Source organism: Pristiophorus japonicus, chromosome 8 (genome assembly GCF_044704955.1).
Source record: "Pristiophorus japonicus isolate sPriJap1 chromosome 8, sPriJap1.hap1, whole genome shotgun sequence".
Taxonomy (NCBI): Eukaryota; Metazoa; Chordata; class Chondrichthyes; family Pristiophoridae; genus Pristiophorus; species Pristiophorus japonicus.
In genome coordinates, this window is record NC_091984.1 from 141,151,548 (window position 1) to 141,178,152 (window position 26,605).

Genomic DNA, 26,605 nt, shown 5'->3' on the forward strand with positions numbered 1-26,605 from the left:
GGCTATGGGTGAAAGGTTACAGGCCTGCTCCCCTGGTCTATGGGTGAAAGGTTACAGGCCTGATCCCCTGGGCTATGGGTGAAAGGTTACAGGCTTGATCCCCTGGGCTGTAGGTGAAAGGTTACAGGCCTGCTCCCCTGGGCTGTAGGTGAAAGGTTACAGGCCTGCTCCCCTGGGCTATGGGTGAAAGGTTACGGACCTGCTCCCCTGGGCTATGGGTGAAAGGTTACAGGCCTGCTCCCCTGGTCTATGGGTGAAAGGTTACAGGCCTGATCCCCTGGGCTATGGGTGAAAGGTTACAGGCCTGATCCCCTGGGCTATGGGTGAAAGATTACGGGCCTGCTCCCCTGGGCTATGGGTGAAAGGTTACAGGCCTGCTCCCCTGAGCTATGGGTGAAAGGTTATGGGCCTGCTCCCCTGCGCTGTAGGTGAAAGGTTACAGGCTTGCTCTCCTGGGCTGTAGGTGAAAGGTTACAGGCCTGCTCCCCTAAGTTATGGCTGAAAGGTTACGGGCCTGCTCCCCTGGGCTGTAGGTGAAAGGTTACAGGCCTGCTCTCCTGGGCTGTGGGTCAAAGGTTACGCCTGCTCCCCTGGGCTTTGGGTGAGAGGTTACGGGCCTGCTCAGGGGGTTACGGGCGTGCTCCTCTGGGCTTTGGGGGAGTTTGCAGCTGCCAACAAAGAGGTCATTTTTTTTGTTTTGAAACTTACTTTAATGTGGAGGCAAGAGGAGCAGGGGTGCTTCTCCTCCCAACTCTACAGCAATCTCATCCCATTCACCTCCCCCCAGGTCCTACCTTAGAGCCGCTGACAGCTCACACTCGGCTCCCATCCCATTCTCCCCCACACCCCACGGACTTGCCTTTAGGCCGCTGCTGTCCCACTCTGGACTGCGCCAAATAGATGAGGCCCCTCTGGAAACACCAGCAATCTCACCCCGATTATTACACTGAGGCCCGATACGTTTGCCACTGACACAATTGGGGGAAATAGTCATTCTTTCTGTGCACTGAGGCAGGGAATGAAAGGACCTTCATTAAACCTGTGGATCATAGCTCACTGGGGCTCTGACTGGTACATAAGGGTACATTTTGTAACAACATGCTCACAGTGACCAGCTTTGTACGCCGTCTCCGCATATCAGAAAATGTGATGCGCGGCCCGCAAAAGGATGCACTGTTTTGTAAGGAATGTTACACCGTACAATGCGTGGCATATTATTCTGCTCCGACGCAGAGCTGTGTTCCATTAAGGCCACAAAGGGTCATTGTTGTTAAGTAAACACAACCTTGGGTCAAGCAGAGTCTAATTGCTGTCCGGTGAGGGTACTGTGCATAATGGAAAACTGTTTGTGTAAGTATCAGGCCCCGGGTCCAAAGAATCCAGCTTCCACATATCCGCGGCATAACTAAGACCACCTATTTCCACCTCCGTAACATCTCCCGTCTCCGCCCTCTTCCTTAGCTAATCTGAAGATGAAGCCCTCATCCATGCCTTTGTTACCTCCAGACTTGACTATTCCAACGCACACCTGGCTGGCCTCCCACATTCTACCCTACTTAAACTAGAGGTCATTCAAAACTCAGCTGCCTGTGTCCTAACTCGCACCAAGTCCCAATCACCCATCACCCCTGTCCTCACTGACATTGACTCCCGGTTAAGTAACGCTTTGATTTCAAAATTCTCATCCTTATTTTCAAATTCCTCCATGGCCTTGCCCCTCTCTATCTCTGTAATCTCCTCCAGCTCCACAACCCCCCCGAGATGTCTGCGCTCCTCTAATTCTGCCCTACTGAGCATCCCTGATTATAATCGCTCAACCATTGGTGGCTGTGCCTTCTGTTGCCTGGACCCCAAGCTCTGGAACTCCCTCCCTAAACCTCTTCGCCTCTCTACCTCTCTTTCCTTCTTCAAGACGCTCCTTAAAATCTACCTCTTTGACCAAGCTTTTGGTCACCTGCGCCAATTTCTACTTATGCGGCTCGGTGTCAAATTTCTTATCTCATAATACTGCTGTGAAGTTTATATAGCGCCTTTAACGTTGGGACGTTTCACTACGTTAAAGGCGCTATATAAACACAAGTTGTTGTTGTAAGTGACTGAGATCCTCGCTCGTTTATTGAAGTAGCTTTGCTTCTGTAACAAAGTGTGACATTTACAATGTTTGTAAGAGTTGCATCAGTAGAAGATGGAGCTACACTGCTACATAGAATTACATCAAATTTTACTGTACAGAAACAGACCAAACGCTCTATGCCGGTGTTAATGTTTATACATTTCTCCGAGCATAATAACTATATATTCTTCATAAGTGATTCTCATTAACTAAGTGTACGTGGTGTATGGGAGGGGGATTCAATGGGTGGTAGAGTCCATAATAGGGTGGGGTGTACTTGTTCCAAGATCTCCTGTGTCTTTCTAAATCCTCTTCTTTTCTGTCACTCAGATTAATGCGATGAACAATGTCAGTAGCACAGAAGATATTAAACCACCACCTGGCCTGACCGGCCTTGGAAACATGAACTGTTACAGCCCCAACTCGATGGCCAAACACATCTGTGCGATCTGCGGGGACCGCTCCTCAGGTAATACTGCAACCTGCCCTCAAATCTCTGCACCGACGGCGAATGTCCAGGGCACCCAAATATTCACCAGAAAGATTGCGGCCTCGTTCCCTCAGCAAGTCGCGTTATTCCAGCCAATAAAATCTCTCCTTTTTAACCATTGCTGTTGCCATGTTTGGTCCGTTGATCGCACTGGGGTTCCGACATTTTCGCATGTTTCTTTCGTGACATCACGGGCCATGATTCTTAGCAGGAAAGGATGCCATTGCAACAAACATATGGCGGCCTGAATGAGTGAGCACGGTCAAGGAATCACAGAATAATATAGCACAGGAGGAGGCCATTCAGCCCATTGTGCCTCTTTGAAGAACTAACCACTTAGTCTCACTCCCCTGAGCGTTCCCCAACTGGAGCATGAAGGTTTAGAATAATCTCAGGGGAGCAATGGTAAACTACAGTGGCAGCAAAGGAAAACTAGCAAGTGGGGAAGGTAAGTTAATGCTGAGCTTTTGATTCGATTTTGGGAGGAGGAGGACTTCGTGGACTCTACCCACCCATTTAATTTCCTTCCACATACCATGTACACCACCTCCGTAACATCGTCCGTCTCCACTCCTGCCTCACCTCATCCGCTGCTGAAGCCCTCATCCATGCCTTTGTTACCTCTAGACTTGACTATTCCAGCGCGCTCCTGGCTGGCCTCCCACATTCTACCCTACGTAAACTAGAGGTGATCCAAAACTCGGCAGCCCATGTCCTAACCTGCATCAAGTCCCGCTCACCCATCACCCCTGTGCTCACTGACCTACATTGGCTTCCGGTTAAGCAACGCCTCAATTTCAAAATTCTCATCCTTGTTTTCAAATCCCTCCATGGCCTCATCCCTCCCAATCTCTCTAATCTCCTCCAGCCCCACAACCCCCCCCCGAGATGTCTGCGCTTCTCTAATAAAGCTCTCTTGAGCATCCCTGATTATAATCGCTCCACCATCGTTGGTCGTGCCTTCTGTTACCTGGGCCCCAAGCTCTGGAACTCCCTCCCTAAACCTCCCCGCCTCTCTATCCTGCTTCAAGACGCTCCTTAAAACCTGCCACTTTGACTAAGCTTCTGGTCACCTGCGCTAATTTTACTTATGCGGCTCGGTGTCAAATTTTTATCTCATAATAGTCCTGTGAAGCGCCTTGGGACGTTTCACTACGTTAAAGGTGCTATATAAATACAAGTTGTTGTTGTTGTTTGATGAGAAAATCTGGCAAGTTAATTAAACACTTACTGGGTGTTGTTAGTGAGCCAGCTCTCATTACTTTTGGTTCCCGCTATGCGCAGCATGGTACGAGAGGATTCGACAGCATGGGATTTTATGAGCCTACATACACGATTAAACACCAGGTCCCCATCTGTAACTTGAGCACATGCTGGCTACGGCCTGAAGCAGGAAATGTCAGCCCTGACTTTATTAATTGTACTGTGTCCCCTCCCTCTCCTGCTCTCTTACCAACTGTGATATATTCTCTACGACATCACAAACACACTTTTACAAGATGGCTCTTAACACAGAAACTTGTCAGATGACCTGACCTTTTTATTATATTCGGCATCAGTTGCATTACCACAGTTGTCCACTAGGTGGAGCAGTAGTCCACTAGATGAACTCCTGAATGAAGAAGTAATTATAACAAACAATCAGCATACATAACTTGCTTGGTTATACTACATAAAAGATATGGACATATTTTGCCATATTTACAAACCAAACTTAACCATGAATTTTCTGTTTCGAAGAGGATACCTTCGCTCTCGAACAGAACTTTCCAAACTTGGTGTCAAACTTAGACTCATTCTAGGCTGAGCCTGAGGAGAGTTTTTCTCCAAGGTTAACCCTTGATTTATATTTGAACTCTCTACAACTTCAGACTGTTTGTTTGCCTGACTCAGACTCAGACTTAAATTCTGACTTTCTCTTGGACTTGTTTCTACTACATTTGATGTAGGATTTGCTACTGGTACCCTGGCAGCACAGATGCACCAAGATTAACGTCCTCGACCAGGCCAACATCCCCAGCATTGCAGCACTGACCACACTTGATCAGCTCTGCTGGGCAGGCCACATTGTCCGCATGCCAGACACGAGACTCCCAAAGTAAGCGCTCTACTCGAAACTCCTTCACGGCAAACGAGCCAAAGGACACCCTCAAAGTCTCACCGACACCTGGGAGTCCCTGGCCAAAGACCGCCCTAAATAGAGGAAGTGCATCCGGGAGGGCACTGAGTACCTCGAGTCTCGTCGCCGAGAGCACGCTGAAATCAAGCGCAGGCAACGGAAAGTGCGTGCGGCAAATCTGTCCCACCCTCCCTTACCCTCAACGACTATCTGTCCTACCTGTGACAGGGATTGTGGCTCTCGTATTGGACTGTTCAGCCACCTAAGAACTCAATTCACGAGTGGAAGCAAGTCTTCCTCGATTCCGAGGGACTGCCTATTATTGATGATGTACTTGTAACAAGACTATCTGATGAGTGGGAAATCGAATTATTCCAACTTTCAACTCCTTCCACATCTGTAGGTAAAATATGATCAATGGGAACAAACCTAACCTGTCCATGATCAAAACATCTTGACCAAATATGTGCGAGGACCACATATCTCCACTATTATTCCTGGTAACTACTTTAACCATTTATGGTGATGGTACTTCACTCTCACCTTCTGATTTAATTTCACACCTCTCTCTTACTCTATCTCTATCATGATTCTCTTTCTGTCTTAATTGTTTCTCTTCTATAGACTGTGCCAAGTTTGGTTTTAACAATGAGAACCTAGTTTGTGGCTGTCGTTTGAGAAACAACTTTGCTGGTGTTCTACCAGTAGTTGTATGAAGCGTAGTACAATGAGTAATTATAAAATTAGCCAATTTGTGGTCCAATGACAACTACCATTTATTTGGATTTGGTTCCAACATTTGTTTGATGAGGGCACATTTTACAATTTGTACTGTGCACTCTGCTGCACCATTTGAAGCAGGGTGGTACGGTGGAACCTTTGTATGTTTCACACTGTTTCTGCTCATGAACTGTGCAAATTCTTCTAAACAAAATTGTGGTCCATTATCAGACACACTTTCTTCTGGGACGCCATATGAAGAAAATAATCTTGGCAAATTGTCGAATTTTTACTTGTTATTTTCCGCATTGGAAACACCTCTACCCACTTCCAATGGTTATCAATCACAATGAACAATTGCTGTTCTTCTAGCTCAGCAAAATCTACATGTAACCTTTGCCACACCCCTGGAGGCCATTTCCATGGCTGTAATGGTACTGATGGTGGTTTCTTGCTCACCGATTGACATATTGTACATTGACTCACGATGTATCTGGCCACCATAAGTAACTGCTTGCAAATCTCTTGACCAGCACCTGGGAATTTGCTTGACCATGAAGATCTCCTAATAATTTGGACCTAAATTTATTTGGGATAACCAATCTTGCACCGCACATGATCCAATCTTTATCTGCGGACAATTCATTCCTATGAATGAAGAGTGGATGAATATCTTTGTTACTTGGTTTGGACAGCCATTTGCTATGTAATCATACACCTTTGACATAACTGGGTCATGTTTGCTTGCTCTACACATCTTTTCAGCTGTGACTGGCAGTTCACCAATATATGAAAAATAGAACACTTCTTCTCTATCGGGTGTAACTTGTGATGGAGCTATCAACCTAGACATGGCATCAGCATTACTGTGATCAGCTGATCACCTGTACTCAATGTCATATGTATATGCTGACAAAATCAAAGTCCATCTCTGCATTTGGGCTGCGGTTAATGTTGGAACTGGGGACTTTGGATGGAGTATTGCTGTCAGGGGCTTATGGTCCGTAACGATGGTAAACTTACATCCATACAAGTATTTGTGGAACTTCTTCCCAAAAATTAATGTCAAAGCTTCCCTTTTGATTTGCGCATAATTACGCTCACTGGCACTGAGAGTGCGTGAAGCAAACACAATTGGTCTCTCCTCCCCACTATATAGACATAAGAGATCACTGCCCCAACTCCATATGGAGAGGTGTCACATGCTAGCTTGATCTCCTTGGATACGTCATTGTGAACTAACATGGTGCTCTCTACCAACTGGCTTTTACACTCTTTGCTGTATCCTTCTGACCACTTCCAATGGACCTGTTTTTTTCACCAGCTGATTCAATGGATGTAATACTGTAGCCAAATTTGGTAGGGGCTTCTCATAATAATTCAAAAGACCCAAAAATGATCGAAGTTCAGTGATATTCTTGGGAGTGGGTGCATTTCTAATTATATCCAGCTTTCCCTTGGTTGGATGTAAACTATATTTGTCTACTCTGTGCCCTAAGTATTTCACTGAGTTTTGAAATAACTCACACTTGCGAGCAGTCACTCGTACTCTGTGCTTCTCTAGCCATTTGAGCACTTCATTCAATATGTTATTATGGATTTGCCTGTTTGGTGCTGAAATTAGTACTTCATCTAAATAACATACTACCCCTTCAATACCTTGCAAAATCTGGTTCATCAAAATATGGCAGGGACGGAAGACACTCCAAATGGTAGCCTATTAAATTGATATAGGCCTCGAAGAGTATTTATAATCAAGCATGACTTGTACTCCTCATCTAGTTCAAGTTGTAAGTAGGCATTTGTAAGATCCAACTTTGAAAAGACACAAAGGACCTCTCTAGTCTCTCTGTTTGGCTGGAATCATCCACCAACAAAAATTTCAGCTAGGGTATCCAGAAATCCCATCCTTGTCGCCAAAGTAGTATATTCTCTATGACATCACAAACACACTTTTACAAGATTGCTCTTAATAAAGGAACTTGGCTGGTGACTTGACCTTTTTGTTATATGCAGCATCGATTGCATTACCACAGAAGTCCACTAGGTGGAGCAGTAGTCCACTGGGTGGAACTATATGACACTAACACTCTGGAGTTTGGCCGTGCCAAAAATATGATCGACGTTCCCCAGAGACGACTACCCACCAAAATGGCCTCCTCGGCTCTGGGCTTCAGTCACCTTCTAGCACTAACATTGCTGAGATTACGGGTTGGCTGGGATTTTACGCGAACCCACCCGTCAGAAGCCGCTGGGATCGAGCGCAAGGCTGGCTTTCCACACCGCTCTCCATCGAAGTCAGTGGAGAGCAATATTGTCCACAGAGTGTAAAAACGGCGCCACACCTGATCCCGTGCGTTTCCCGCCCGAAGAGTTAGTTTAAAATTACCCCACATCATGTTACGTCGGAACGCTGAATGGTCACCTCAGCGCCATCTGCTGTCTCCAGGGACCTGAGCACATAATCTATTATCATCATAGGCAGTCCCTCGAAACAAAGATGACTTGCTTCCACGACAAAAAAAAAGGATGAGTTCACAGGTGTTTCGAACGAAGAACCCGAACTACATCCTAAAGGTGGAAGATGCCTGTGCGTGGATTTTTTTTTTTAAGTGTGGTGGCCGTTGAACACCAGCCACCAGGCTGACACTCTCAGTGCAGTACTGATGGAGCCCTGCACTGTCGGAGGTGGCGTCTTTCAGATGAGATGTTAAGCTGAAGCCCCATCTGTTCTCTCAGGTGGTTGTAAAAGATCCCATGGCAAAATTCGAAGGAGAGCAGGGATGTTCTCATAAGAACATAAGAAATAGGAGCAGGAGTAGGCCATACGGCCCCTCGAGCCTGCTCCGCCATTTAATACAATCATAGCTGATCCGATCATGGACTCAGGTCCACTTCCCTGCCCCCTCCCTATAATCCTTTTATCCCTTATCAGTTAAGAAGCTGTCTGTCTTAAATTTATTCAATGTCCCAGCTTCACAGCTCTCTGAGGCAGCAAATTTCACAGATTCACAACCCCCTGAGAGAAGAAATTTCTCCTCATCTCAGTTTTAAATGGGCAGCCCCTTATTCTAAGACTATGCCCTCTAGTTCTAGTCTCCCCTATCAGTGGAAACATCCTCTCTGCATCCACCTTGTCAAGCCCCCTCATAATCTTATACGTCTCCCCGGTAAACTGGCCAATATTTCTCCCTCAACCAACAAAACTAAGAGGTTATATGGTCATTAACTCAGTGCTGTTTGTGGGAGCTTGCTGTGCGCAAATTGACTGCCGCGTTTCCTGCAGTTTCAACTTCAAACAGTACTTTGTATCTGTAAAGCCCTTTGGAATGTCCTGAGGTCGTGTCAGGCGCTACTGATATGCAAGTCTTTATTTTTGCTTTTAATATATATGAGAGTACATCAGATCTAACCTGAGCTTTGAAAGCTATTAAATCATTGATGAATTCAGCAATTACATTCAAATCTCTTACATTATGAATGCTTTAATTAGGGCACTCTGAATTTGTAAGTGGCATTGGTTAGTGGGCCCCACCAGACACTTTAATTAACAGGACATGGACAAGTGAGTGCAATAATGAATGGCAGTGTTTGCAAACAGTCAGTCTCAATCTTCAACAGCCCTGCTTGATCGCAAACAATTCTCTAAACCGCTGAGCCAATCTCTCAGTTGCCGGGTTAGTTCGGGCTAGTGGAGGGTGGTGGAGAGCTCGGGAGGGGGGGAAGAGTTTGGGGAAGGAGGTGGGGAGGTGCACGTCCCGCGATCTTCTTTCCCGCACCTCCTTAATCGAGTGGGCCCACGGGGAGGGTTGTGTCTCTGTCCTCCAGGAGGGTGGGGAAAGAATTGACACTCCATCAGCCATCCTGCACTTGTTCGGGGGAGGGGGGGGTGGTTGGTACATTGGAGGTGGTCTCTGGTCCAGACACTAACCAGGTGGCAGCCGAGATCAGAGCTTGGGGTCTGTAAAATAAAGACGTTTATGTTTCCTACATTACAATAGTGACTACATGTTAAAAACACTTCAATGGCTTTAAAGCACTTTGACACATCCAGTGGTCGTGAGAGGCGCTATATAAATCCAAGTCTTTTTTATCTAACGCCTTATCACACCCCTCAAGTGGTTTACATTTAAATAAGTAGAAGACCCAAGAAACAGCAAGTGAACACGTGACCGCTTTCTGGGTGATGTTGACTGAGGGACAGAATACCAGGCGAACTCCCCTGATCTTCAAGTAGTGTTGTGTATCTTTTACATAGAATTACACAGAATGAATGGCACAGAAACAGGCCATTCGGCCCAACTACTCCGCGCTGGTGATAGTGTTCCACATGAGCTTCCTCTCAACATCGATGCAATGGATTATGGTGAAATACCTTCAGACTCTGAAGAAGCATAAACATTCAGTTGACAGGGCCTCAGTTTAATGACGGCACCTCCGACAGTGCAGCGCTCCCTCAGCATTGCATTGGGAGTGTCAGCCTAGATTTATTTGTGCTCAAGTTCCTGGAGTGGGACTTGAACCCACAACCTTCTGACTCAGAGGCGAGTGTGCTACCCACTGAGTCACAGCTGACACTTACATGCTGATAGGATGACATGAAGAGGGAGGAGGCCCAGATGGACTGGTTGGGCCAAAGGGCCTGTTTCTGTGCTGTAGACTGGATGTAACTCTATGTAGTCCCTTTCGAGGCTTCACACTGTCGGCCGGTCTCGGTGAACATGCGGCCTCCTCCTCCTCACTGCAGCTGCCTCTAACCTTCTGTCTTTCCAGGAAAGCATTACGGGGTGTACAGCTGCGAGGGCTGCAAAGGGTTCTTCAAACGGACCGTGCGCAAGGACCTCACTTACACGTGCCGGGACGCCAAGGACTGCATCATCGACAAGCGCCAGCGCAATCGCTGCCAGTACTGCCGCTATCAGAAGTGCTTGGCCACGGGAATGAAAAGAGAAGGTAGGTCCCTGTCTCTACCCCCTCTCTCAACACGCCACGTGCTGGCAGGCATTGATCCTTCCGGAGACGGCTTGCGCTCCAGTTTGGGGTGTTTTGCATTTTGGACACACGACCCCACACTGACCGTTCTCAGGTTGCCCACTACTGCCAGTACATCGCCAGTCTAACTCGCAGAGCCAACAGGACAGGTGCTGTGGGAAACAGTGAGACATCAACTTCCTGTAGGCAGGGGCCGCTTTACTCTGTATCTAACCCGTGCTGTACCTGCCCTGGGAGTGTTTGATGGGGCAGTGTAGAGGGAGCTTTACTCTGTATCTAACCCATGCTGTACCTGCCCTGGGAGTGTTTGATGGGGCAGTGTAGAGGGAGCTTTACTCTGTATCTAACCTGTGCTGTACCTGCCCTGGGAGTGTTTGATGGACAGTGTAGAGGGAGCTTTACTCTGTATCTAACCCGTGCTGTACCTGCCCTGGGAGTGTTTGATGGGGCAGTGTAGAGGGAGCTTTACTCTGTATCTAACCCATGCTGTACCTGCCCTGGGAGTGTTTGATGGGGCAGTGCAGAGGGAGCTTTACTCTGTATCTAATCTGTGCTGTACCTGCCCTGGGAGTGTTTGATGGACAGTGTAGAGTAAATTGGGAGGTAGGAGACAGAGATTAGGGATAAAGGTTATGCACTCTGATTGGCAGAATGTGACTAGTGGTGTCTCCTAGGGCTTTGTAATGGGACCTCAGTTTTTCAATATATTTATCAAAGACTTACCTAACGGAATAGAGAGTCGCATATCCAATTTTGCTGCCAACACTAAGTTAGGCGGAACAGTAAGTAGTGCAGAAGGGAGCAGAAAGTTGCAAAGGGTCATTCAGTTGCCGGAAGAGAGCAGCAGCAGCTTATGGCGGAGGTCAGGAGCAGCCCGTGGGGAGTAGGGAGAGACACCCGGTAAACAGGGCAGCTCAGGAGCAGGGAAATCAGCCGGGGTTCACTCACCTGACAGCTTATCCAGTGCCAACGCTGCTGGAAGGTGCGTGCGTGTGGCCGTCTGCGCGGATAAAATCGGCTTGGCTGAGATTCCTCTCCCCTCGGTGGGCCAGTCCTGTCAACCACTCACCTGCCCTGGCTTGCATTCCAAATATGGTGGCTTGGGCCGGCTCGCGGAAAGCATTTGCCGTCTGTGGGGAGGAAGGGGGCGGGACCTCAGCACCAAGCGGGGCGGGTACGGTAAAAATGGAAGCATGTCCGATTAGGCGGTGAAAGGTCCAAAACCCAGCTTCCCGTGTCCTAACTCGCACTAAGTCCCGCTCACCCATCACTCCTGTGCTCGCTGACCTACATTGGCTCCCGGTCCAGTAACGCCTCGATTTCAAAATTCTAATCCTTGTGTTCAAATCCCTCCATGGCCTCACCCCTCCCTATCTCTGTAATCTCCTCCAGCCCCACATCCCTCTGAGATGTCTGTGCTCCTCTAATTCTGCCCTCTTGAGCATCCCTGATTATAATCACTCCACCATTGGTGGCTGTGCCTTCTGTTGCCGAGACCCCAAGCTCTGGAACTCCCTCCCTAAACCTCTCTGCCTCTCTACCTCTCTTTCCTCCTTCAAGACGCTCCTTAAAACCTACTTCTTTGACCAAGCACCTGCGCTAATATCTACTTTTGCGGCTCGGTGCAGAATTCAGAAGAATGAGAGGTGATCGTATCGAAACGTATAAGATTATGAGGGGGCTTGACAAGGTGGATGCAGAGAGGATGTTTCCACTGATGGGGGAGACTAGAACTAGAGGGCATGATCTTAGAATAAGGGGCCGACCATTTAAAGCTGAGATGAGGAGAAATTTCTTCTCTCAGAGGGTTGTAAATCTGTGGAATTCGCTGCCTCAGAGAGCTGTGGAAACCGGGACATTGAATATATTTAAGAGAGAGATAGACAGTTTCTTAAACGATAAGGGAATAAGGTTATGGGGAGCGGGCAGGGAAGTGGAGCTGAGTCCATGATCGGATCAGCCATGATCGTATTAAATGGCGGAGCAGGCTCGAGGGGGCCGTATGACGTACTCCTGCTCCTATTTCTTACGTTCTTATTATCTCATAACACTCCTGTGAAGCACCTTGGGACATTTCACTCTGTTAAAGGCGCTATATAAATACAAGTTGTTGTTGTTGTGTTTTCCGGTCAGAGGACTGCCTTCTAACGCAAGTTTCAATTTCTCTTTCAGCCGTACAAGAGGAGAGGCAGCGGGGAAAGGAGAGAAGTGACAATGAGCTGGAGCCCAGCAGCAGCATCAATGACGACATGCCGGTGGAGAAGATTCTAGAAGCGGAACTGGCTGTGGAGCCAAAGACGGAGACGTACGTGGATGCCAGTCCTGGAAATTCGGTGTGTAGTACAGATTACCTTCCACCTCTATTTCTGCTTAACGTAAGAACAAGTACTAATTTTTACTATTTAAACTTTACCTATATTTTATTATTTTGCTTTCCCGTGTCCCTCTGTGGAAGCTGCTGTCAGTCGCCAAACCCGTCTGCTGGAGGCGGGAGTCTGTGTCAGACACGATGCCCGCAGTCCTGTCTGGACCAGCATCGGGGGAGGGATGGGAAGAGCTTTCCTCGCATCCTCAAAACTCTCCCTTCGCGAATCTCAACCATCTAATTTTCCCTCCCACTTCCCAATATACGAGGGAGGGTGGAGTTTCCTAGAAATCACAGAAAATTACAGCACGGAAGGAGGCCATTCGGCCCATCGTGTCCGTGCTGGCCGACAAAGATCTATCCAGCCTAATCCCATTTTCCAGCTCTGGGTCCGTAGCCCCATGTGTTACGGCACTTTAAGGGCACATCCAAGTACTTTTTAAATGTGGTGAGGGTTTCTGCCTCTACCACCCTTTCAGGCAGTGAGTTCCAGACCCCCACCACCCTCTGGGTGAAGAAATTTCCCTTCAAATCTCCTCTAAACCTCCTACCGATTACTTTAAATCTATGCCCCCTGGTTGTTGACCGCTCTGCTAAGGGAAATAGGTCCTTCCTATCCACTCTATCTCGGTCCCTCATAATTTTATACCCCTCAATAAGGTTTCCCCTCAGCCTCCTCTGTTCCAAAGAAAATGTTGGAGTCCATTAGTAAAGAAGCAGTAGCAGGACATTTGGAAAAGCAAAATTCGGTCAGGCAGAGTCAGCATGAAGGAGGAGTCATGTTTGACAAATTTGCTGGAGTTCTTTGAGGATGTAACGAACAGGGTGGATAAAGGGGAACCAGTGGATGTGGTGTATTTGGACTTCCAGAAGGCATTTGACAAGGTGCCACATAAAAGGTTACTGCACAAGATAAAAGTTCACGGGGTTGGGGGTAATATATTCGCATGGATAGTGGATTGGTTAACTAACAGAGAACAAAGAGTCGAGATAAATGGCTCATTCTCTGGTTGGCTAGTGGCTAGTGGGGTTCCGCAGGGATCAGTGCTGGAACCCCAACTATTTACAATCTATATTAACGACTTGGAGGAAGGGATCGAGTGTAAAGTAGCCAAGTTTGCTGACGATACAAAGATGGGAGGAAAAGCAATGTGTGAGGAGGACACAAAAAATCTGCAAAAGGACATAGACAGGCTAAGTGAGGGGCAAAAACGTGGCAGATGGAGTATAATGTTGGAAAGTGTGAGGTCATGCACTTTGGCAGAAAAACTCAAAGAACAAGTTATTATTTAAATGGAGAAAGATTGCAATACAGCGGGACCTGGGGAAACTTGTGCATGAAACACAAAAGGTACAGCAAGTGATCAGGAAGGCCAATGGTATCTTGGCCTTTATTGCAAAGGGGTGGAGTTTAAAAGCAGGGAAGTCTTACTGCAGCTATATAAGGTATCGATGAGGCCACACCTGGAACATTGCGTGCAGTTTTGGTTTCCATATTTATGAAAGGATAAACTTGCTTTGGAGCAGTTCAGAGAAGGTTCACTAGATTGATTCCGGAGATGAGGGGGTTGACTTATGAGGAAAGGTTGAGTAGGTTGGGCCTCTACTCATTGGAATTCAGAAGAATGAAAGGTGATCTTATCGAGACGTATAAGATTATGAGGGGGCTTGACAGGGTGGATGCAGAGAGGATTTTTCCACAGATGGGGGAGACTCGAACTAGAGGGCACGATCTTAGAATAAGGGGCCGCCCATTTAAAACAGAGATGAGGAGAAATTTCTTCTCTCAGAGGGTTGTGAATCTATGGCATTCACTGCCTCAGAGAGCTGTGGAAGCTGGGACATTAAATAAATTTAAGACAGAAATAGACGGTTTCTTAATTGATCAGGGGATAAGGGGTTATGGGGAGCGGGCGAGGAAACGGAGCTGAGTCCATGATCGGATTATCCATGATCTTATTGAATGGCGGAGCAGGCTCGAGGGGCCGTATGGCCTACTCCTGCTTCTATTTCTTATGTTCTTATGTAAAACAAACCCAGCCTAGCCTATCTTTCCTCATGGCTAAAATTCTCCAGTCCAGGCAACATCTTCGTAAATCTCCTCTATACCCTCTCCAGTGCAATCTGCTGACTATGAGGGCCTTACCAGAGCTTGACTAGTCTCACTCACGGGCATACCACAAACTGCCCCCCATTCACCTCGCTACTAGCAGTCTCTGAGAGAGCAGAGGAGGGCGGGTAAGATAAATAGAACAATGTCACATTCCTGCAGTCAGAGGTGCTCCCAAGGGTTGGACTAGGAGGTTTACTCTGTATCTAACCCGTGCTGTACCTGCCCTGGGAGTGTTTGATGGGACAGTGTAGAGGGAGCTTTACTCTGTATCTAACCCGTGCTGTACCTGCCCTGGGAGTGTTTGATGGGACAGTGTAGAGGGAGCTTTACTCTGTATATAACCCGTGCTGTACCTGCCCTGGGAGTATTTGATGGGGCAGTGTAGAGGGAGCTTTACTCTGTATCTAACCCATGCTGTACCTGCCCTGAGAGTGTTTGATGGGACAGTGTACAGGGAGCTTTACTCTGTATCTAACCTGTGCTGTACCTTCCCTGAGAGTGTTTGATGGGACAGTGTACAGGGAGCTTTACTCTGTATCTAACCCGTGCTGTACCTGCCCTGCTGATGGATGGTCTATAATGATGGAGCATAGACTGTGCCAGCAGAGGGAGTGTAGGAACACCCCCCAGGTGTGGTGCAAAGGCAGATAGTTCCCAGTTTTGGTTCCTAGTGTGCCTTCCAGCTGTGACTGCAATACAGTAGCTGCACGATAGGGTATGCAAAGTTAACATGTCTAAGCAGGAGCCGCAGTGGGAACTAGACAATGGAGACGTCAGCAGCATTTATGATTAAGTGCCCCATCAGACCCTCCACCGAAAGGTGTGTGTGTGTCTGGGCAAGCATGTATTTGCACTTGTGTCTATGTGAGCGTGTATCTGCCTGCTTGTGTGCCTGCATGCTTGTGTGCCTGCATCTGCGTGCGTGTGGTCATGTGCGTACGTGTTCGCATTCATGCGTATGTGTGCGCCCGGGTGTATCTGTGTGTCCACCTGAGGGAAAGAGTGTTTGAAGACCTGGCCCTCAAATCTGCCACAAAGCTCATGGTCTACAGGGCTGTAGTAATACCCGACCTCCTGTATGGCTGAGACATGGACCATGTACAGAAGACCTCAAGTCGCTGGAGAAATACCACCAACGATGTCTCCGCAAGATCCTGCAAATCCCCTGGGAGGACAGACGCACCAACATTAGCGTCCTCAAACAGGCCAACATCCTCAGCATCGAAGCACTGACCACACTCTACCAGCTCCCCTGGGCAGGCCACATCGTTCGCATGCCTGACACAAGACTACCAAAGCAAGCGCTCTACTCAGAACTCCTTCAGAGCAAATGAGCCAAAGGTGGGCAGAGGAAACATTTCAAGGACACCCTCAAAGCCTCGTTGATAAAGTGCAACATCCCCAATGACACCTGGGAGTCCCTGGCCAAAGACCGCCCTAAGTGGAGGAAGTGTATCCGGGAGGACGCTGAGCACCTCGAATCTCGTCGCCGAGAGCATGCAGAAAACAAGCGCAGGCAGCGGAAGAATCGTGCGGCAAACCAGACTCCCCACCCACCCTTTTCCTCAACCACTATCTGTCCCACCTGTGACAGAGACTGTAATTCCCGTATTGGACTGTTCAGTCACCTGAGAACTCACTGTTAGAGTGGAAGCAAGTCTTCCTTGATTTCGAGAGACTGCCTATGATGATGGGGTGAGCAAAGTTTGGAGAGGGTTGGCTATGCCACTCTCATTGCCTAGGCCCATGCATTCGGAGTCCGAGCACCTTCGAGAGAGAAGAGAAGATTGGGGAGGAACACGGGGGGAGGCTGTAGGTCTTTTTGTTAATGTCATATTTTTTTCTGTCTGTCAGGAAATCAGACTGTAAAATTGGAGAAGAAGGAAAGCCATGCCCTACAATTTGTTTGGACTAGTTTTACATGAAGTAGCCACTTAAATGTTAGATGAAGTGTGTCTCGCTGTGCCGGTAATAGGGTAATTTGGACATTGTTCTGCTCACTGCCATTTTGTGTTCTACACTCAATTTCAGAAATAGGGAAATAATTGGACAAAGTTAGGCAATGCAGCACAGACTCCCACAGTGCTGGCTCACTAATAATCAATTGCCTGTAAAAATAGGGTTCCCTTGTGTTTATAATTTGAAGTGAGTTCGACTAAGGGCAGAGCACAACAAGGCTACACGCATCCATTTTGAAAGCAAGTCATTGTTGGGATGGAGCAACGCAGCTGGAGCGCAAGGAATAGGCCTCAGGGTCTCCATGGCAACCGAGCGCAGATTGCTATCTTTCTTCCGTCCCGCTGTCTCCCAGATTGAACTGCGGTGGTTTAAATGTACTTGAAGTGGCCTGAATGGAACTTGGGGCTGTCACTCTTGTTCAGTTGAAGACTGAGCGGATTTGGGCACTGAAGCTCAGGAGAGGGGGGGAGCGCAGTGCAGATTCACCAGAATTATACGGGGGCCTAAAGGGATGAGTTATGTGGACAGGTTGCCTCGACTAGGCCTGTATTCCCTTGAGTTTAAGAGATTAAGGAGTGATCTAATTGAGGTGTTTAAGATGATTAAGGGGATTGATAGAGTAGATGGAGAGAAGGGGGGGGGGCTAAATTATCCTGCTGTGCACCTCCAGTTAGTGCCTCCGGGGGCCGCTAATGAGGCGGGGGGGGTGGGGTGTGGGGTGTGGGGGGCGGCACTCTACCGGCTCCCGTGAAATTGCGCGGGAGTTAGCGGAGGCGCGAAAGCGGTAGCGCCACACCCCCGATGGTAGTGCCCCAGGCCGCCACACCTCCGTGATGACCTCATCCCCGTGCCCAGCGGCCCGCTTTTGCCCCGTGGGAGCAATTGGGCTGCCGCGGGCGATTGTCAGCGCCAGCCTCGCGGGTCGCGAACCGGTCGCACTCCACTCGCGGTGTTGAAATTTAAAGGGGAGGCGCGCGCCACCATTTTGCGCAGCCCTCCAACTTACCAGCCCGGCCTCGGAGTCCATTTTCGGCGTGGTCCGTGCCGCGATTGTGCAGCCCGGTGATCTGTTTCGGTGCCGGGCTGCGGCCACGGCACCCCACATTCCCGGTAGCCCGGTGGAGGCCCATCAACAGCCGTGCGTAGCTCGCAGCGTGCCTTCCCCTTTAACGGAAGCGGGGGGGTCCCTCGGAACGTATCACTCCAACGTTCGCCGGGTAACGCCCCCGACCCCGCTAATTTCACTTCTGGGGCGGAACATCTGGGCCGGGTGCAGACTGTCCGGCCTTGCAGATGTTACCGCCCACAGGTGTGTAGAGCTGCTGCATTGTGGGTGGCTTAGCCAGTCACGTGATGTTCACAAGACTCAATAAAACCCCAGCCAGTTGGGTTCGAGGGATCCACGATGAGGCAGGCGGTTGTGAGCCTGGTGGATGAACTGGTAATATGTCGTGTGATAAATCTTTGCTAATAAACCAACTAGTTCTTAATAGCAATGTGTTGCTATGAATTCTTAAGCAAAGAACCCATGGAGCAAATAAATTACAGAGCTCAAACTGTTTCCTCTGGTGCAAGAGTCCAGAGCAAGGGGGCAATAACCTTAAAATTACAGCCAGGCCGTTCAGGGGTGATGTCAGGAAGCACTTCTTCACACAAAGGGTCGTGGGAATCTGGAACTCTCTCCCCCACAATGCTGTTGAGGCTGGGGGTCAATTGAGAAATTCAAATCGGAGATTTTGTTGGGTAAGGGTATTAAGGGATATGGAGCAAAGGCGGGTAGATGGAGTTACAATACAGGTCCGCCATGATCTAATTGAAAGGCAGAGTGGGTTCGAGGGACTGAATGGGCTCATCCTGTTTCTATGCATTTTATTTTGGACACAAAATGAGCCCCCTCCTCATGACTGCGCAGGTTAAGGAGCAGAAATTTGCTGTTGGCCGGTGGATTGTCAATGTTCGCGGGGTAGCCAAACCCCAAAAGCCGGTCGAACGATCGGCCGTAACTTAATTCCAACTCCCCCCTGCTGGCGTTAGAAATGGTACAGTCCAGCCCTTTTCCTCCGTGCGGCCTTGAAATATGCCTTGCACGGGCACTCCCGCTACTCCAGGCATTTAAGTCTAATTTGTCTGGACATCGAATGCTGGACTGGAGAAGAAAAGGCTTCGACAACAACAATAACTTGCATTTATAGAGCGCCTTTAATGTAGTAAAACGTCCCAAGGTGCTTCACTGCAGTGCTATCTAACAAAATCTGACACCGAGCCCCATAAGGAGACATTCGGACAAGTAACCAAAAGCTTGATCAAAGAGCTAGGTTTTAAGGAACATCTTAAAGGAGGAAAGAGAGACGGAGAGGGATTAGGGAAGGAATTCCAGAGCTTAGGATCTAGGCAGCTGAAGGCACAGCCACCAATAGAGGAGCGATTATAATCAGGGATGTGCAAGGGGCCAGAATTCGTGGAGCTTAGACATCTCGGAGGGTTGTGGGGTTGGAGGGGGTTACAGAGATAGGGAGGGGGCGAGGTCATAAAGGCATTTGAATACAAGGATGAGAATTTTAAAATCGAGGTGTTGCCGGACTGGGAGCCAATGTAGGTCAGCGAGCACAGGGGTGATGGGTGAGTGGGACTGGGTGCGAGTTAGGACACGGGCAGCCAGGTTTTGGATGGCTCAAGTTTATGGAACGAGCAATAAGTCATCTATAAGTGTATCAAACGTCTTCTTCCTGCGAAGGGAACGGAACCAGGACAGGCTGAGTTGACATTTATCTGTTTGTTTGTGTGACATTTTTTTAAAAAAAGGCAGCCTTGTGTTGCCATGGTAACGTGCCTTAGCGCACATGACTGCAGAGCGGGGACAGAGCATGGCGATTGTTGATGCAAATTTGGTGCTCAGAATCGAAGCTGAAGAGGAGAAAGGAAAGCACGTATGGGAAGCACGTCCAGAGCCAAGTGTCACTGGTATCTGAGAAGCAATGTTGGAACAAGAACTTCTGACTTCTCAAGCTCTTGCCCTGTCCTCCAACAATGCCCCATTAACGGCCATTAACATTTGTGCACTGGAACAGTGGAGTGTTCCAAATGAGGAAGGATTTTAATTGAGTAAGTAGGGAGAAACTGCTTCCACTGACAGGGGGGTCGGTAATCAGAGGACACAGTTTTAAGGTAATTGGCAAAAGAACCAGAGGGATGATAGAGTCATAGAATGGTTACAGCACAGAAGGGGGCCATTCAGCCCATCGAGCCCGTGCCGGCTCACTGCAAGAGCACCTCAACCAGTCCCACTCCCCCACCCTTTCCCCGTAGTCTTGCATTTTTTTTTTCTTCAGGTACTTATCCAACTCCCTTTTGAAAGCCACGATTAAATCTGTCTTCACCACCCGTTCAGGCAGTGCATTCCAGATCCTAACCACTCACTGCATAAAAAAGTTTATTCCTTGTGTCGCCTTTGGTTCTTCTGTCAATCAGCTTAAATCTGTGTCCTCTGGTTCTCGACCCTTCCGCCAATGGGAACAGTTTCTCTCCATCTACTCTGTCCAGATCCCGCGTGATTTTGAACACCTCGATCAAATCTCCTCTCAACCTTCTCTGCTCCAAGGAGAACAACCCCAGCTTCTCCCATCTATCAACGTAACTGAAGTCCCTCATCCCTGGAACCACTCCATAAATCCCCTCTGCACCCTCTCTAAGGCCTTCACATCCTTCCTAAAGTGCGGTGCACAGAATTGGACACAATACTCCAGTTAGGGCCAAACCAGTGTTTTATACAGGTTCCTCATAATTTCCTTGCTTTTGTACTCTATGCCTCTATTTATGAAACCCAGGATCCCATATACTTTTTTAACCGCTTTTTGCTGATAAAGTTGAGGAGAATCATTTTTTACGCAGCGAGTTATGATGATTTGGAACGCGCTGCCTGAAAGGGTGGAAGCAGATTCAACAGTAACTTTCAAAAAGGAATTGGATAAATACCTGAAAAGGAAAAATGTGTAGGGCTTGTGCGAAAAGAGCGGGGGAGTGGGACTAACTGGAGAGCACTTTCAAAGAGCCGGCACATGTATGATGGACCAAATGGCCTCCTTCTGTGCTGTGTCATTCTACGATCTCCACAGCGAGCCCAATCATTGCGATGGAGTCCAGGTCCAGCCTGGGAGCTGATTCCAGAGTTCACCTGACCCTGGACTGTCTGTTACTACACATTCACCCAGGCAGCCTCTGGGATGATAAAATGGGGGCCTTCTCACGGTGACAGAAATGTAGTCTCCACAACTGGCATCATCTTTCCCTCATGGCCTATTTGACAATGATTAGGGACCCCTGGACTCTCATAACCCACCTGTTGGTCAGAGCCAAGCAAAATCTGCAGCTCAACGGGTATTTACAGATAAAGGAAAATGGCAAGGGAGATGGAGTATAAAAGTAAGAAAGTCCTACTACAACTGTACAGGGCGTTGGTGAGACCACACCTGGAGTACTGCATACAGTATTGGTCTCCTTATTTAAGGAAGGATATACTTGCAATGGAGGCAGTTCCGAGAAGGTTCACGAGGTTGATTCCTGAGATGAAGGGGTTGTCGTATGAAGAAAGGTTGAGCATGTTGGGCCTGTACTCATTGGAGTTTAGAAGAATGAGAGGTGATCTTATTGAAGTGTATTAGATTCTGAGGGGGCTTGACAGGGTAGATGCAGAGAGGATGTTTCCCCTCCATGGGGGAATCTAAAACTAGGGGCATTATTTTGAAACAAGGGGTCGCCCATTTGAAACTGAGATGAGGAGGAATTTTTTCTCTGAGGGTCGTAAATCTGGAATTCTCTATCCCAGAGAGCTGTGGAGGCTGGGTCATTGAATATATTTAAGGTGGAGATAGACAGTTTTTTGAGTGATAAAGCAGTAAAGGGTTATGGGGAGTGGGCAGGGAAGTGGAGTTGAGTCCATGATCAGATCAGCCATGATCTTATTGAATGGTGGAGCAGACTCGAGGGGCCAAATGGCCGACTCCTGCTCCTATTTCTTGTGTTCTAATGAAGTTCAGAAGGTGGTTGGTTTGTTTCTCTCAGTCACATTGATGCGTCTGATTTTATTACCCTTTGTTTTGATTGAATTTCAAGAGTTGTCCTTCCCTTGCACATTCAGAGAGAATATTGACACCAGCACTGAGTTGGTGTGGATGGGGGTGGGGGGGAAACTTGTGGTTTCAATTTACAGTCTCCGAACCCATGACCAAAACTACAGCAAAATCTCCCGATTAAAAACAGGATGATTTCTCCAGCAAAATGCAGTGAATGAGGGATAGTTACATAAAACAAACGACGTGCGTATAATCAGTTCCAGTCACCGACAACAGAAAGAAAGAAAGACTCGGATTTATATAGCACCTTTCACGACCACGGGATGTGTCAAAGCACTTTACAGCCAATGAAGTACTTTTGGACTGTAGTCACTGTTGTAATGTAGGGAACACAGCAGCCAACTTGCGCACAGCAAGCTCCCACAAAAAGCAATGTGATAATGACCAGATAAACTGTTTTAATGATGGTGCTTGAGGGATAAACATTGGCCCATGACGACATGCAGGCCGTGATCCTTACCAACGATCCATTACAGAGCCAATCCACATCCGGACCGGGGTCAAACAGGGCTGCGTCATCGCCCAACCCTCTTCTCAATCTTCCTCGCTGCCATGCTCCACCTCACACTCAACAAGCTTCCCGCTGGAGTGGAACTAAACTGCAGAACCAGTGGGAACCTGGTCAACTTTTGCTGTCTCCAGGCCAGGTCCAAGACCACCCTAACCTCTGTCGTCGAGCTACAGTAGGCGGACGACGCCTGCATCTGCACACATGCAGAAGCTGAACTCCAGGACAAGGTCGATGTATTTACTGAGGTGTACGAAAGCATGGGCCTTACGCTAAACATCCGTAAGTCAAATGTCCTCCACCAGCCTGCCCCTCACCACACTACCCCTCAGACATCAAGATTCACGGCACGGCCCTGGACCATTTCCCATATCTCGGGAGCCTCTTATCAACAAGAGCAGACATTGACGACGAGATTGAACACCGCCACCAGTGCAGCTTTCGGCCGCCTGAAGAAAAGAGTGTTTGAAGACCAGGCCCTCAAATCTGCCACAAAGCTCATGGTCTACAGGGCTGTAGTAATACCCGCCCTCCTGTATGGCTGAGACATGGACCATGTACAGTGGACACCTCAAGTCACTGGAGAAATATCACCAACAATGTCTCCGCAAGATCCTACAAATCCCCTGGGAGGACAGACACACCAACATTAGCGTCCTCGACCAGGCCAAAATCCCCAGCATTGAAGCACTGACCACACTTGATCAGCCCCGCTGAGCAGGCCACATTGTTCGCATGCCAGACACGAGACTCCCAAAGCAAGCGCTCTACTCGGAACTCCTTCATGGCAAACAAGCCAAAGGTGGGCAGAGAAAATGTTACAAGGACACCCTCAAAGCCTCCCTGATAAAGTGCGACATCACCACAGACACCTGGGAGTCCCTGACCAAAGACCACCCTAAGTGGAGGAAGTGCATCCAGGAGAGCGCTGAGCACCTCGAGTCTCAGAGATCATGCAGAAATCAAGCACAGGCAGCGTGCAGCAAACCAGTCCCACCCACCCTTTCCCTCAACGACTATCTGTCCCAACTGTGACAGGGACTGTAATTCCCGTATTGGGCTGTTCAGCCACCTAAGAACTCATTTTAAGAGTGGAAGCAAGTCTTCCTCAATTCCGGGGGACTGCCTATGATGATGATGATAATGACCAGATAAACTGTTTTAGTGATGGTGATTAAGGGATAAATATTGGCCAGGACACCGAGATAATTGCCTTGCACTTCTTCAAAATAGTGCCATGGGATCTTTTACATCCACCTGAGAGAGCAGACGGCGCCTTAGTTTAACATCTCGTCTGATAGACGGCACCTCTGACAGTGTAGCACTCCCTCAGCACTGCACTGGAGTGTCAGCCTAGATTTATGTGCTCAAGTCCCTGGAGTGGGACTTGAACCCACAACCTTCTGACTCAGAGGTGAGCATGCAATGCACTGAGCCACAGCTGGCTGGGGATAGTGGTGCCACTATTTGCAGCCTTGTATATTTTACAAATCCCTCGTATGTTTTGATCACAAGGTACTTTGCGGGAGGGCCTCACTGATGATGTGTGAAGGGTTCTGGCACGACTGTGCCTGTGCTGAGAGCCATGCCGGGTTAAGCCTGAATGCCATTTGTTCCTGGTCTCTGCTAATTGTATTTTAATGGAGCAGCATTTAAGGAAGGTTTAGTCCTGAATCTGTTCTCTTCGGTTGCATTAAGATCTAATTGTATTTTAATGGTACCTGTCATAAGGGAGGGCGGATTAATGATCCCAACGCAAAACGCTGTGGAGGCTGGAAATCTGAAATAAAAACCGAGAATGCTGGAAACACTCAGCGGGTCAGGCAGCATCTGTGGAGAGAGAAACCGAGTTAACGTTTGAGGTCGACAACCCTTCCTCACATCTGTTGGTGATGCTGTCGACCAGAAGGGAGGCTCAATCTGGAGTGCACTTCATGTGTTTTCTTTCACGCTTCTCAGTTAGTTGAATTTTTTTTTAAATGGGGCCTGAGAAAGATTCGGTATTATTGCAGTCCGGATTAGACAGCCGTCTCCGTAAAGCAGCTAATGTCCTCTTCGATGTTCTTGAACAATTCTGTGAGTTGTTGAACTGGTGGGTGATGGTGTAAAATGGAGAATATCGAATTCAGCACCGACTGTAGACAACACCCCCAATTGTCCTTTCCATTGAAGGTCTGGTGAGGTGCATTAACGATTGGCCAGTTCGGTGTTGCTCACTTTACACGAGCGTGCAGGAACGTTGGTGTTAGTGCGTGAGTGTCTATAAGAGTGAGAGTCAGTGGTAATCGTTCGAAGCCACACAGGAACAGAATCAAGGCAAGGGCAAGCCTGTTCCACCATTCAATGAGATCAAGGCTGATCTGCGGCCTAACACCATGGGCTGAATTTTCACCGCCATTCTGCGCTGTTTTTTTGGCCTACGCTGTTTTGTTTTGGAGCAGACTAAATTCTGCAAGTTTCAGCAAAAATTTCTGCGCCATCCTAAAGTACTTGTGTCCGATTTTTTTAGTTCCCGATTTTTTGACGTCACCGGGGGCGCCATTTCTGGCCACTTAAGCGAGTTTGGCCAAGTAGGATTTTTTCAAAAACGCCGCACTGCACCGTTCTGAAAAACCTTACCTACACTTAAGAAAATCGGCGCAGAGAAGACACCCTTGTTTTAGCGGAGCTGAAGACACAGCACCGGGGGCGGGGGGCTTTCCAGCTCGAGATAGGAGTGGCAACGGCGGGGCGAAGGGTGGGGGGCCATTCGGCCCAGGATAGCTGCGGCATCGGGGGCTCTACAATTGCTTATGTCTTGTGTATGTTTCACTTTGCAGCCTCAGCCCTTCACTGTGTCCCTCGTTACCCTGGCAACCTCAGTTTTTCGGCGCAGATCTTAAGCTCCACCCACAGAGCTTAAGGACAATCTGCACCGCTCCAAATTCAAAGTTTATTCTGGCAAAACTTGGACCTTTTTTTTTGTGCCGTCGGCCACTAAAAAATAGGTCCCACCTCGACAGCTGCGCCAAAAATCAGCCATGTGGAATTTTGGGCCTCGCATTTGGCCCATATCCCTTAATACCTAACAAAAATCTATTGGTCTCAGATTTAAAATTAACAATTGACCTAGATCCAATTGCCATTTGCGGAAGAGAATTTCAAACAGCTAACACCCAAGTTTGGACTAGATTTTCGGATTTTGGTGAAAACAGTACTTTTACGCCAAAATTACTGTTTTCGCTGAGCTACCGGTTTTAGGCCTAACTTTCGGCCTTGACGTCGCTGATAAAGTTGGCGTTGCACGAGGATTCGCGGCACAAACCGCGAGTTTCGGCAACTTTAGTCCGAGGCTGGTAGCGCTGCGAGAGAAGCCTTGGGGGGGCGGGGGGAAATTGCAAAAAACATTCAAAAAATATTCACTAAACATTCACAAAACCCTTACCTACTAAATTGCTTAAAAATAATTTAAAAAGAAACACTTTAACTTGCCTTTTTGCAGGTCTTCAGACTTACCGCTGCTGGCAGGGTTGCACTGACAGGTTTGACCCTGTGGGTATTCTGGGCATGACGGAGAGTGCCGAAAGTAACGCAATCCGCGGCGTTGCACGTCGACGCACCTCTCCCCGGCGGTACATGGAAGCGCCGCCGCAAAGAGGTGCCCGAGGATCCCGCCGACCGGGTTTTTGTCGCGGAGGGTCAAATCGTCAGCGAAAATCCAGTCTAAGTGTGTAGAAGTGTTTCCTAATTTACTGCTGAAAGGTCTGGCTCTAATTTTTAGACTGCACCCCCTTGTCCTAGATTCATCAACCAGCAGGAATAGTTTCTCTCTGTCTACCCTATCTGTTCCCCTTAATATCAGTTCCCCCTTAACCTTATACATTCCAGGGAATACAACTCTAATTTTGTAATCTCTCCTCATAACTTAACCCTTGGAGTCCGGGTATCATTCTGATAAACCTACGCCGCACTCCCTCCAAGGCCAATATATCCTTCCTAAAGTGTGATGCCCAGAACTGCTCACAGTACTCCAGGTCTTGTCTAACCAGGACTTTGTACAGCTGCAGCATAATTCCTGCCCCCTTGTATTTTAGTCCTCTAGTTACAAAGGCCAGCAT

General features: G+C 48.2%; 1 protein-coding gene across 6 annotated transcripts in view; it reads left to right on the forward strand.

Annotated features, from left to right (window-relative positions):
* LOC139268767 (retinoic acid receptor RXR-gamma-A-like) overlaps positions 1–26,605 on the forward strand; it is a 514,553-nt gene that overhangs the window by 469,951 nt on the left and 17,997 nt on the right. For 4 of the 6 annotated variants that reach the window (XM_070887442.1, XM_070887445.1, XM_070887444.1 and 1 more), the window contains 3 exons: positions 2,444–2,582; positions 10,216–10,395; positions 12,607–12,809. In XM_070887442.1, the coding sequence (XP_070743543.1) occupies positions 2,444–2,582; positions 10,216–10,395; positions 12,607–12,809 (522 nt within the window). The remainder of the gene's footprint in view (positions 1–2,443; positions 2,583–10,215; positions 10,396–12,606; positions 12,810–26,605) is intronic. The other 2 variants (XM_070887443.1, XM_070887446.1) reach the window with 1 other exon arrangement.